General features: G+C 46.2%; 1 protein-coding gene across 2 annotated transcripts in view; it reads right to left on the bottom strand.

Annotated features, from left to right (window-relative positions):
- Nucleotides 1-482: 482 nt before the first annotated feature.
- KCTD21 (potassium channel tetramerization domain containing 21) overlaps nucleotides 483-14,100 on the bottom strand; it is a 14,108-nt gene continuing 490 nt past the window's right edge. Inside the window, exons 1-2 of one of the 2 annotated variants that reach the window (XM_024749578.1) lie at nucleotides 11,188-11,262; nucleotides 483-2,096 (exon numbers count right to left, since the gene is read on the bottom strand). In XM_024749578.1, coding sequence (XP_024605346.1) covers nucleotides 1,284-2,066 — 783 coding nt within the window. In that variant the 5' untranslated portion in view covers nucleotides 2,067-2,096; nucleotides 11,188-11,262 and the 3' untranslated portion in view covers nucleotides 483-1,283. Of the gene's footprint in view, nucleotides 2,097-11,187; nucleotides 11,263-14,100 lie in introns of those variants that run through there. The other variant, XM_024749577.1, reaches the window with a different exon arrangement.

Raw genomic sequence — 14,100 nt, forward strand, 5'->3', positions numbered from 1 at the left:
CTTCAAACTCAACAGAAGATGGTCAAAAGCCACGAACAGTCATGTCTGGTGAGGAGGGAGGGTCACAAATGAAGCGAAGGCACGACAAAATGGGGATGACTTACAGGGAATGAAAGGGGCTAACCTTGGTTCCGAAGACAAATCCCAAGGGGAATCCTAATATCGAGTAATAATATTTTCAAAATAGGGATCTGGCCTCTCAAAGTGACTATTCTGAAAGAGAAAATACACATTTGGGTGAGAAGGAAGGTCTACCAGGACCAGAAAATGGTTGTGGAAGGACAGGTTTCGGCTCAATGTAAGGAAGGACTTTCTAACAGCCAACTATGGCAGGGGCTGGCCTTGGGGATGACCAGCTTCCTGTCACTGAGGGTATGCAAGCAGGGATAGTTGATCTCCTGAAGGTACTGGGGAGAAGCCCTCAGCCGCAAAGGTGCTGGGGTGTTCTGGGGGTGCGGGAGGACTGAGCAACTGCTGAATCATTTTCCAACCCTGAGAGTCCATAATATATTTTTAAATGATCTGTTTCAATGAGACTTCAACTTCTTGGGGAAAGGATTACAAAAGTCAGGTATCAGGCCACATGATGAAGCGCCTTTCGTTGCACTGGCTCCAGATACTTTCAGATCTTCGCAGGGACAGCAGCTTATTTCTGAAGCCGGAAATCCCCAAAGGCCTAGATTTGGCCCAGTCAAGAGGGATATCCCCATCTTCTGAACGCTGCCTGGAGGCTAATTCCTCCAGGCCATGCCAGGCTCAAATCCCACCCTCACTACCCACTTCATTTCCAAGCCAGCCAAGCAAGTCCAAGGTTCTGGCCACATCCCAGGGACGGAGGGGCAGGCAGGATGGGAATCTCTGGGTACTTCATGTCCTGGGAAACTAGAGGGAGCCTCTTATTCTCACCCCATCCCTTCCACCAGAGGCTCTGTTTACAGATGGCTAAGTGAGGCACTGCCTAATGGTACAGAGAGAGCTGGACCCAAGAAAAAACTGCTGTTCCTTTGTCTAGCCAAAAAGTCCTCCTGTGGCCTCCTTTAGGACATGTTGGCAGACTCTTCACTTAGAGCAAACTGCCCATCCCCAGCTCAAAGTAGCAAGGAAAAAGGTGGCTGTGTCAAGAGGACACATGGATTCCTACAGGTGGACTGCATCACGGGGGAAATCAAGTCCTGCTACACGATTAATGCAGGTTAGTATAGTGGCCTGCCTCACACCACTGGCGAGACACTCTCCAAGATCTTGGCTTTAGGAAGCCCCCCTCCAATGTTGCCGGGGTCCTTTTACCTGTACCGTATTAATCGAATAATCTTATTGTTCATAAAATCCACAGCGTGTGGGTGAGAAGAATCGATGCAGAAGCCGTCACTCAGCGCGATTTTCAGCACCTCCTCCATGAAGACCTGGAAGCTGTTGATCTGCTTGTTGGCTGGCACCACCCAGAGCCTCTTGAGGTTCTGCTTGGTGTACTCCTCCTCAGGCAGGCCCTCCACATTGGCCACCCAGTCCAGAGTCAGGTGGTTGGGGTCTTGCAAATGGCTGGTGATGGAGGATAGGTTGCCATTGGAGCAGTAGAAGAGCTTGGAGCCGAGAAGCTTGAGGAAGAGGCAAGAGGTGCTGAAGATGTTGGCGTTGAAGACCTCCATGCTGGAAGAGGACAGGCTGTAGATCTGGGGTGCCTCACGCACAGTGAAGTGGACCGTCTGCACACGCTGGTTCAGCGTGATGTTGAGCATGGCATTCTTCTCGGCCTTGGACAGCTCCACCTCCTTCTCCTGCAGGGCCTCAATCAGGGGCTGCACCTGGTAGAAGTCAGCCTCCCTGCGGAGCAGGCCCATCTCCTGGAAGTCCTCGGGCAAGTCCAGGTGGGAGGTTCGCAGGAAGTTGAGGATGTAGCGGAACACTTTGCCGTCACGGTCAATGAAGCAGTGGCCCTGGCTGTCCCTCTTGGTGGGCATCTTCCCGCTGAACATGGCGCCCAGCATGGAGTCAGGGAAGCTGGTCAAGGTTGCCAGTGAGGTTGTATAGAGCTTCCCCCCGACATTCAGTGTGATGGGGTCAGACATGGCAGGAGGCTGGGGTGCTGGGAAGTAGTCCTACAGAGAGAGGTAAGTAAGAAATGACCATTACCCAACTATATCTGATATCTTAGTTTGTTGGGGCTGGTATAACAGAATACTATAGACTGGGTGGCTTGAGTAACAAACATTTATTTCTCACAGTTCTGGAAGCTGGGAAGTTGAGGATCAAGGTAGGGGCAGATCTGATGTCTGATGAGGGATGTCTTCTTGCTGTGTCCTAATATGGCAGAAGGGGTAAGAGAGCTCTCTGGAATCTCTTTTATAAGGGCAGTAATCTTGTTCATGAGGGCTCCACCCTCATGACCTAATCTTCCAAAGGCCCCACCTCCTCACGCCATCACATTGGAGGTTGGGATTTCAACATATAATTTTGGGGCACACAATCATTCGGTCCATAACACCTGGGTAGTCACAGTTCTCAACTTCTTATTGTAGGTCCTTGGAGTTGAAACGAATTAATACTTGATGAACAAATGGATGGGTAATAATTGCCACACCGTCTAAAGCATATTAGGTTCACTAGGGAGTTTAAAAAAAAAAAAAGAAAGAAAGAAATGAAAAGATAAAACAAAGCCTGGGTTCCACCCTCCAGAGATTGTTTTAACTGGCCTGGAATGTGGCCTCAGCATTGGTATTTTTTAAAAGCTGATTCTAAATGTTCAGTTAGGACAGAGAACCACTGGTCTAAGGAAAGAAAGATAATGTGCCTGGACTGAATGCTATGCTAGCTGCTCTTACGTACATTTGCTTACATACTATCCTTTGACATAGACAATATCATCAATCATCCCCACTGTGCAGATAGGGAAACTGTGTCAGGATTCATTCACCGGTCATTCAGACCGGTGAAGGGTTCTGCCAGGATTCAAGCCCAGGTTCCTTTATATGAGAGAGAAAAATGTATTCATGCTTATTAGCCAAAGACTGGTCCACTGTAGATACTTAACAGATGTTCTGAGATTTAGGACTTCAAGCCCCGTGCTCCTTCTGCTGTACCGATGTTGCCTTCTTATTTAATTATTTTTTCCATCTAAAAGAATTCACAACAAATGGCTGTGATCAGTACCACTTCCATCTATCTACCAGGCCCACAATGGGTCACTCAACCCTCTGGACACTCCTTTCTGGATTCTCATCCTCCCATGACAACTTGCCTTGCCATGAAGATGCTCTTGGCTCCTGATGGCCTGCCCTTTTCTACCATGATGGCACCCCAGCCTCCTCTGAAACTTGCTTTGAGGTCAGTGCAAATGTGGGACTCTGCAACCAAGCGCCCTTCCTGAAGGCTCTTTACCCACTCCACTCCTTAACAAACCTCCCCCACTATTCCCCCACTGATCTCACAGCCTCTAGTGTCTAGGGCTGGTGTCTCCTTCAACCTAAAGTCTTGGTTTCTAACTTTTCTTGAAGGTTCTAGAAATCAGGGGATGTACCTTCTTGGCTTCCAACACGATACTTTCTCAGGAGCCAACCTGTGCAATGAATTCAGCAATCTTCCTCTAATGTTGGGTGTGGAGGGCACAGGGAGGAATCAGCCCCACTGCTGCCCTTGAGAAGAGCCCAGGCTGGCAGAGGAGACCACAGCAAGAGACAGTGAGGGTACAGTAACAAGAGAAATGTACCAATTACAGCACAGGGAATATCGCTAATATTTTATAGTAACTTTAAATGGTGTATAATCTATAAAAATTTTGAATTTCTGTGCTGTAAACCTGAAACTAATATTGTAAATCAACTCTACCTCAACAATGAAAGAAAGAAAGAAAAAAAGAAAAGGATGGAAGGAAGGGAGGAAGGGAGGGAGGAAGGGAGGAAGGGAGGAAGGGAGGAAGGGAGGAAGGGAGGGAGGGAGGGAGGGAGGAAGGAAGGAAGGAAGGAAGGAAGCAAGGAAGGAAGGAAGGAAGGAAGGACAGGAGATGTACCAAGAGATGTGGGAGTAGGTCTGGAATTAATTCTGTCATGTTTACTGTCCAGATGGGAAAACAGAGGTCCAAGAGGGGGACTTCCCGAAAGTCACCCAGCAGGGGTTGCAAACGGGCCAGGGCAGTTCTCACCCCACCCCTGCCTTCTGAGGAGGCCGACTGCACTGAGACCCCCTTACTTCAGAGGGTGGAGGCCATGCTGGGTGTGGAAGATGCTCGGCTGTCCCACCCAACTCTCTGTGGGGAGGGCCCTTTGTAGTTCTTTCCCTGTGTAATGGGGCACTTTGATATCGCAGAGAGACATTAACCATCTGCAGTGTCTGAAGGGAAACAAGCCCATGATGAAGTTACAAAATCATCAGCAGAAGCCTGGAGCAGATGGGCTGTGAGACAGTGTTGGAGGGGGTGTCCAACAGAGAGGGGGTGGGGGAGGGCTCCGAGGAAGCGGGGGTGGCTGTGCTGAGACCTGCAGCTGAGGTGGATGCTTGGCCCGGGGCCTGAGTCTGGCCAATTTTGTCTCCAGGGGGTCCAGGCAGGAGCCGGACCTAGTTTCCAGTCTCTTTTCCTGTTTGATTTAAGGCCCAGGCTCTGTGAAGTGGCTCAGCTCCATGGAAAGAGCAGGCTTAGGCTGGGCTGTCTTTCCTGACAGTTCCATGGGCTGCAGACCCCGTATCTCCGAAGCACATTAGTTCTGAAGAGCTCAAAGCACAGGGGTAGGGACGACAATGAGGAGCCAGAGGGCGTACCTGGGGGCCCTCGGACGGGCACCCAGACTCCTATTTTCCTGCTTGCAAAAGCAGCAGAGCACCTGCCTTCCTGCCCCTGAGCCCCTGCAGTGAGGCTCCTGATCATTTGTCCAGGGTAGCACCAGGAGCTGCTGTCAGTCAGGGCGGAGGCTGGTTAGAAGGCAGGTCTCCTGACCCCAGACGAGGGTGCTCCCTGTGGTATTCTCCCCAGACCCAGGAGTCAGAGAACTCAGCCCTTCAAGCCCCTATTTCCTAGTCACAGTGCCACGGTGTCCACCATGGCAAATCCACAGTGACACAGGGGGGTAGGAACTGGCACCTGGTGGGGCTGAGAAGCTTCATGAATGTGGCAGGAGGGTTTGGCCACGGAGCTCCAGCCCCCCTGTGTACCCAGCTGCCTCTTGGACACCTCCACCTGAATTTTCTATGGGTACCAGAAGCCTCGCACAGAACTCCTCTTCCCCAGAACCTGCTGTTGACTCTTCTTAGCCGCCCGTCTGCCTGAGCCTGGGAGGCAGCCCTGACTCCGCATCCTGACATTTTTCTCAACTGTCCCCTTGGACCTGTCCCTATGGCAACTCCTGGAGCTCAGGCCTCATCCCCGATCCCCCAACATCCTCACTTGGCTCCCTTCCGCCTTTCTGTCCACCTTCCATTTTAGTTTGCAGGCCGATCTTCCTGACATAGTACTGCCTGCTCTAACCACCCTGCTCATCCAATCTTACCTCTAATCCTGCCTCTCCCCACACTCTATGCTCCAGGACTCCTGACACCTCCGCATCCATCCTCACCTTCCCTGCCTTTGCTTTCCTCGTACCACCCTTCTTCACTTTCTCCACCATCTCTGCAGTCAACCTGTAAGGCCCAGCCTATGAGTCACTGCCTCGATAAGGCAGTCCCCAGATCTCCACCTTCCCAGCTCTCCTCTTGGGGTTTCTGGTCCCTTGCACAGCCCACCATTCCATCATGTAATGATCTGCTTTGCATATGGCCCTCCTCCCTGGCTTTCTCAAGATGAAGATCACTGGATATCCTCAACTCATATCTTGTAACATATATGAAAATTAACTCAAAATGGATCACAGACCTAAATGTAAAATCTTTTTAAAACTATAAGACTTCTAGGAGAAAATCTGTGACTTTCTGTTAGGCAAGGATTTCTTGGATAGGACCTAAGAGGCACAAATCATAGAAAATTTAATAAACTAGACTTCATCCAAATGAAAAACTTCTCCTCTTCGAAAGACACTGTTAAAAAAAATGAAAATGAGGGCTTCCCTTGTGGCGCAGTGGTTGAGAATCCACCTGCCCATTCAGGGGACATGGGTTCAAGCCCTGGTCCGGGAAGATCCCACATGCCGTGGAGCAACTAAGCCCATGCACCACAACTACTGAGCCTGCGCTCTAGAGCCCACGAGCCACAACTACTGAGCCTGTGCTCTAGAGCCGGTGCTCCGCAACAAGAGAAGCCACCGCAATGAGACGCCCACGCACCGCAACGAAGAGTTGCCCCCACTCGCCGCGCGCAGCAACGAAGACCCAACGCAGCCAAAAATAAATTATTTTTTTAAAAAATGAAAATGAGACACAAACTGCAAGAAAATATTTGCAAAACACCTATCTGATACATGATTGTTAACCAGATTATATAAAGAACTCTCAAAACTCAGTAAGAAAATAAACAACCCAACTAAAAAGTGGGCAAAAGATCTGAACAAGCACCTTCACTGAGAAGATATATAGATGACAAATAATCACATGAAAAGATGCTTGGTATCCTTGGTCATTAGGGACATGAAAATTAAAACCACAGTATACCTATTACAATGGCTCAAATGAAAAATGTGACAATACCAAATGCTGATAAGTACGTAGAGCAATGGAAATTCTTATACATTGCCAGTGAGAATGCAAAATGGTGCAACCACAGTAGAAAACAGTTTTTGGCATCCAGTTACCATATGACCCATCAATCCTACTCCTAGATATTTATCCCAGAGAAATGAAGACACGTGTCCATGCAAAAACCCATGTGTGAATGATTATAGCAGCTTTACTTGGAATTGCCCAATCCCAGAAACTAAAACGTAAATGATAAACAAATTGTGGTACATCCATACAATGGAATATGACTCAGCAATATAAAGGAACTAGCTACCGACACACACTACAACACAGAAGAATCTCAAAAGCATTCTATTAAGTGAAAGTGGCCCGCCTCAGAAGGTTACATGGCATATGATTTTATTTATACAACCTTCTGGAAAAGACAAAACTAGAGAGACAAATCAGATCAGTGACTGGAGAGGCTAGGGGTAAGACTGGCTACAAACAGGCACGAAGGAATATTTTGGATGGAAATATTCTATATCTTGATGTGCTGGGAGACAAATGACTGTATAAAGATTATAAAAATTCATATAACTGTATACCTAAAAAGGGTGACTTTTACTGCACATACATTATGCCTTCATAAACTGGGAAAAAAATCAAGACTGACTGTGTCACGGACAATACAATACACTGGGTTATGATCAGTTTTACGTATATAGTGTTGTGAAACTTTTGTTTCCTTTGTGTGTGTGTGAGAGAGAGAGAGACAGAGAAAGGAAGAGGAACTGGATTGTGATATAGAGTGTACCTTCATACTGTGGGTTGTGATCAAAATTGTTTGTGAAAACCACTGCCTAGTTTGTGACCTCTGTGAGAGCAGTGTCCCTGCATATTCACTGCCTAGCACATAGTAGGTGCGGGGGGTACTCTGGGGCAGGGGCTGAGAGAGGAAGGAATGAACATGCACTGAGCATTCCACTACATCCGAGGCCTTTACACCCATCAGCCCTTTTAATTCATATAGCAATCCTACAAAACAGGCATCATTCTGTTTGGCAGACAGGAAACAGAGACTCAGATCAGACTGAGGACTTGCCCAGGACACACAGCCAGCCAGTGGAAAGCTCAGTCCCTTCCCACTGCACAGGTTGCTGAGAGTTGTAATAGCAACAAAAGGCTGTTTAATAGCTTCAGCAAGTGTGAGAATCCCTTAAGTAGACTTTTAAAATACTGCTATGCGGCTTGCCTGACAAGATACTAGCTACCACCTGCTGAGCACAACACCTGCTTTTATAATGCTTCGCCTGACACATGGTAGCATTTTATTTATTTTTAATAAAAATATATAGAAAAGTACAGAGGATGATACTCTTGTGCTGATTCTGTACATGCATTACCTCATTTGATGTCTCACAAGCACCCTGTGAGAGAGATTCTATTATCTCTATTTTACAGAGAAGGAAACTGAGGCTCAGAAAGGTTAAGAGACTGCTCAAGGTTACAGAGCTAGTCACTGGAGGAGCTGCGATCTGAATCCAGGTCAGTGGATCCAACACCTCTGATAGTTTCCCCTCCCCACCTTGAGGTCCCAGCGTGAGTGGGAGATGCATACTCCCTTATTCTCTGTCCAGATCAGGCTGGGGTTAGGTCTTTCGGCAGCTAGTTCGTGGCTGGCCTGGGACTCTGCCCACTCACATCTGAGGATATGGGGACAGGATCCTGGATGGCCTGGAGCCCCTCCATAGCTGACACACCACAAGTCCACTAGAGGTCTGTACCCTTCTATTGTAATACCAACTCATGATGCGTAATGACAAAGCAGCAAAACACAAAAAGCCAGGCTTTTTAAAAGCCAGATTAGAAAAGATGAATGAGAATGCAAACTGAACCACGAAGTAGGAGATAAAAGAAACCCTACCACTGTGTCTGAACAAAGAATTTTTCTTAAGCAAGAGACTTTCCAAGTCTGCCTCTCTACTTGAAAAGAACCAAGAAAAAGATCAGCCTATTTCCCTCTCTGAGAAAACCAGGAAATTATGCCATGCGGATCTTCAGACCATCTGACTGGGCAGGGAAGGCCAGGGGGCCCGGGAACTTCGGAGTTGGCTGGAAATTCTCTCCTCCCTGAAATGGGTCTGTGGCCAAGACGAGGGGTGGTGAATCTTAAGGCCCAGCCTGGTACCATGTGAAGGGCCAATCCCAGTCTGGGGCCTGAAAAATCACCCAGTTGCAACCTCTAATTGTAACAAAGGAAATATAATGCTTTGAGAGTAGGTGTCCCATAAGAAAGGGCAGTCAAGACGTTGCTCTAGAGAGTCTTACTTTAAAACTATGTCTCCATTCCCGCAGGCCTCACGAGGGACACAGCTATTGCCCGGTGAGGACTTACTGTGTACCCTACCTGTGCTAGGTGCGTTATACACATTAACTCATTTAATCCTCGTAACATTCCTTTGAGGAACATATTATCTTACTTAACAAATGAGAACCTGAGGCCCTAAGAGGTAGGTAACTTGCCCAAAGAAAGCAGTGGCAGAGTCAGGATTCAAGCCCAGGCCTGTCTGACTGCCATGCTCTGAATGACTTCCTTGGGAATTCAGCAGCCAAACCCCTTGGAGAGGTTCGTCACTTGTCCCCTCCTACCTCTTACCAGGTGCTCTCAAACCTGCCCCTCAATTTGATCCTGACCTACATGAGACCAGTGCACAGAGAATCAACATTTCCTGAGCACTGAGGACATGTCCCGAGCTATGTGAGTCATTTTCCTGTAGATTATCTCATAACAACACCACACCGAGGCTGTGAGGTAGGTACGATTATCGTCCCAATTTTCTGGATTATAAAACTGAAGCACAGAATGGTGAAGACAGCTGCTTAAGATCACACAGCTAGAGGTAGGAGAGCTAGAATTCCAAGTGAGGTCTCTCTTCAAAGCCTGTGCCCCCTTCAGAAACAAAGCTATGGCATTTTATTAAGAAGCATAAACAGGATTTGAGTAAAGAGAGACCTGTGATGATTCTGAGAGGGAATATCTTAAAGTTGTTCTTCTAAAATTAATTACAGTTGTTATGCTATCCTAGTCCAACTCCCAAAAGTATTTTTTCAAAAGGTTAAAAAAAAAGATTAAAATCTTATTTTGGAAAAATTGGTGAGTGATAACCTGAAAGAATATTTGAAAAAGCATAATATATCTTAGTTTTATGTAGGAAATCAGACTATAAGGCAATGAACTATGGTATTAAGACAATGAAAAGGGGAAGGAATTTTGTAATAAATGTGTTGAAAAGACTGATTAGTAATTAAAAAAAATAAATATATATTGATCCTTACAACAACTCTGGGATGCAGGCAGGACAGATCACATTATCTTTATTTCACAAACCAAGGAAGATGAGTCCCTGGCCCAGGGCTTTGTGTCCATTCTTGACCTCTGAGTCACAGCCTCTGGGAGGTTCCAGGTCTGGACACTACTCAGAGGACCAGTCCTTTGGAGGCAGCCTGGGATCTTCTCTAACCCGGGTCCTGAGCAAGAGACTGAACCCAGACACATAGGTCCTAGCCAACAGCCCATACACTCACAGAGCCTTAGCACAGGCAAGGGCTCTTTCTGTGCAATTCCCTACAATACTGCTCACTGAGCTTCCATAATGAAGCTATTTTACATGCAATCTACTCCTTTTACACAGTGAGGACCAATTGTTTTAACAATGAATCTACAAGGCATTGATAATTATCTATCTATCTATCCATCCATCCATCATTTCTTAGCTCTGCTCAAGAGCCTAGCAACGATACCCGAGTAGCAATGAGCACACCTGACCCCAGATCTTGTTTTTTTTTTTTTTTTTCAGATCTTGTTTTTTAAACGTTGTCTCCTACAAAAAGAAACCAGGGCTTCCTGGAGGAACTGATGATTCCAGTACTTCCAGCACTTTGACAGGAAAAGTTTAAGGTGAGCCTGGAACATCTCTTTCCAGACAGCAAAGAAGAAATCAAAGATTACTGAGGTGAAGTCAAAAGAATGCAGATCTGCAGATTTTAAACGTTCTCATCACAAGAAAAAAAAATTTTGTAACTATGTGTGGTGACCATTTTGCAATATATACACATATCAAATCATGTTTATACCTAAAATGAATACAATGTTATATGTCAATTGTATCTCCCCCCCCCCGCAAAACAAAACAAAAACCAAAACACAGGAGCAGACCTGAAGGGACTCTCATTGGCCAAATTTGGGATAATTTGAACACCAAAAAGATTAATGATGATAATAGGTTATAACACATTGAGTTAAAAAAAATAATCATGAGTCTATGTTACTCCAAAAAGAAAAAAGAGAGGGACAGGAGAGGGAATGAGAAAGACAAACACACACACACACACAGAGAGAGAGAAAAAGTTATTCTGTAACAAAGAATACCAGCTAATAAGTATATAAAGAATGACATAATTAGCAAATTACCATTTTGCAACCCTCAATGTTGCTATTCTGGAAAGGATCATCAACAGATGTGGAGTGAAAGGTTATCCTGGACACAATTCCGACAGTTTCAAAGAATCACTCTACAGACTACTTGTTGGTTACAAGAGGGAAAAACTTACCCTTTTATAGAGAGATCAGGCTGTTACCTTATCCAATAATCAAACAGCATTCACGGATAGTAGGACTCTGGTATCATATGCCTCCTAATGTGATTCAGCAAGTACACAACATTGCCAGAAAAAACAAAAACAAAAAACCAAACTGAACCCAATTATTTATAAAATAAGTTTAAACAGGTAGAGGGGCTCTATCTAGATTAAATGAGTTGCTTAAAGAGATATAATTAAATGCAATGAATGAATCTTGACTGTATCTGATTAAAAAAATACATGAGATTTTTTTGGCAGTTGGAGAAATTTGAATCTCAACTGTTTATTAGACAATATTGAGTTTTGCTAATTTTCTTAGGTATAACGGTGTTATGGTTATGTTGCAGAATGTTATAATTAGGAGATACATGCTGAAGAATTTAGGGGCCAAGTGTGGAGATGCCTATAACTTTTCAATAGCTTAGCAAAAATTGTGTGTGTGTAAAAGCGAAATCGGCAATGTGAATCGGTGCATCTGGGTGAAAGGCTATTCTTTAAGCTTGTCTGTAGGCTTGAAAATTCTACAAATATTTTTATTTTGAAGGAAGGGGCAAGAAAAGAACACTTGCCTCCTGGGACTGTAGATATAAAGTTCCAGTCAATGTGCCCGGCCCCAGTAAATAGCCAGATTCCATGAATATTAGATGTTGTTACTACTGCTAAGAAGCATCAGCATCTCATGATCTTCTCCTGACGTCTCAGCGCTCTGGAGGAAGCCAAGCAGGGCTTAGCTGAAGTAGCCCGCAGTTGGTGGAGGGGTTAGAATTTAAATCCGAGTGGTCTTTCTACATAGACTAAACCCCCCACAGAAACCACAACACTAAGCCTGCCTGTCTCCATGCCGAGATCCAGGCTGGGAGAAGATGGCTGTTTAGGACTTGTTTCCCCTGCTTTCTTCTGAACCCAGAGTCTCTGCTACTTACAGCAGAAAAGAAACTCCTGTCATGGCTTACCCAGAATGTTAACAAAGAGGGCCACTTCTGGCCCTCAAAGATGTGGATGGGTAGAAAGAACTGTAGGGGCTTTGTGGGGAGAGGAAAGTGCATGGGCTTTGGCATCACCTGGGCCTACGTTTGAATCAGGCTCTGCCCCTTAATTAGCCGTGTGGCCCTAGACCAATTCTTGGGCATATGATGGTGATCATAACAACAACAATAGCAGTAATAAAAATGGCTGACATTTATTGAGCAGTTACTATTGTGCTATGCACTTTATGCATGTTAATCTCATAGATAAAGGTGCTTATTATTATCCCTACTTTATAGACCATGCCAGGCCCTCTCCTGTCTCTGCAGTTTGGCATCTGCTATCCCTCTGCCTGCACTGCAAAGAAAATGCCAGTCATCTGCCAGGCCCCTCAGCTGCAATTCATTCTTCCCTTCTTTGCATCGCCAGAGCATTTTATTCTCACTCCTTACCAAGGCCCACTTTCGTTAAGTAAATGGGCGCCTGGCCACCCTGTTAGGACAGGGATCTCCCCTCTCTGTACCCCAAGAAGTAGGCAGGCAGGGGAAGGGGGACAACTCCTCCCATTTAGTCAGATCCATTTTCCTAGTCCCAGACTCTCATCTACCAATAGGGAGGTTTACCAATCTCTCCTGAATTTTTAAAACTTTTTATTTTGAAATAGTCTCTTGAAGTTTTAATTTGGAATCTGAGGCACAGGGCAAGACCCAGGTAATTACATGGAAGTAAATATAGTGTGTAGGGGATGGACAGAGCATAGCTGGGTAAATTTCAAGGATGACAACACTTCAAGTGAGTAATGTGTCTCCCAATAAACTGGAGCCGTCTTCCCCACCTTACATAGCCCACCAGATAAAGACTCTGGCTCACAGCCCTGGGTACTGTCTGGGGGCACCACCCTTCCTGGCCTCCCCCAACACCCAAGAGCTGTATCTTTAGCCCTGTTTTGCCCAGTTCATATCTCTAAGACGCTCACAGGCTGCTCCATTATGCCCACACCACAGAGAGAAAAGGTGCTTCCCAGACTCAGGTGACACACATGGACCCCTAAAGGAGTTGGCCAACTGGGAAAAGTGGGCTGGAGAAGGGAAGCCACCTGACCTGGCTTGCACAGCAAAGCATTCTTTCATCTGGTGCAGACTTCCAATAACTATCACCATCCCCCACCCTCTTCCAGAATTTTCCTTCATCCTCTTGGCTCACCCTCAAGCTTCACCTTGTGGTTTTCCTCAGGCCCAAGCACCTCATTTTGACCACTCTTCCTTATGGTCTTCCTGTTCCTCACAACAAGGATAATTTATAAACAAATGGCTTTCAAACCCATCACCTCATTTCATCCTAATAATAAGCATAGGAGGGTTGCCTTAGGTTGGCACTGAGAAGGGTTGAGGAAGATGGTCCTGTCACACAACCTGTTAAGGGCAGCACATGGACACTTTCGTCTGTTCCCTGCCATTCACTACAGATTAAACCTCTACCTCCGTGCAGTGCAGGGAAAAAAAGCGGGCTCTTTGGAGTAAGGAATCCTGGGTGGCTTTAGGCAAGTCACTTTACTTCTCTGAGCCTCAGGTTCCTCAACTGTAAAGAGATATGGTGCCGTCTTCACAGGGTGTGAATTGAATGAACCCATATATGTGACGCAGAGTTCATGGGATGGGCTCTTTACTTCTAGTCACAAGGAAAGAAAGGTGTTCTGTGCAGCCACAGGCATTTACCCATTCGGGCAACCTCTTACCCAAACCATATCAGCGCTGCTGACACTGGGCTTTCCAGGGCCGAGAGGGATACTTTTCATCTTTGCGTCTCCACCCCGCCCTCCCCAATGCTTTTCGGCCCATTCCACCCAATCCATCCCAGGCTTGCCTCATTGGCTTTCTCAGCATCCACTCTGCAGCCCCCTCTCCGATCTCACGCGTG

This window comes from Neophocaena asiaeorientalis, unplaced genomic scaffold, assembly GCF_003031525.2.
Source record: "Neophocaena asiaeorientalis asiaeorientalis breed wild unplaced genomic scaffold, Neophocaena_asiaeorientalis_V1.1 scaffold363, whole genome shotgun sequence".
NCBI lineage: Eukaryota > Metazoa > Chordata > Mammalia > Artiodactyla > Phocoenidae > Neophocaena > Neophocaena asiaeorientalis.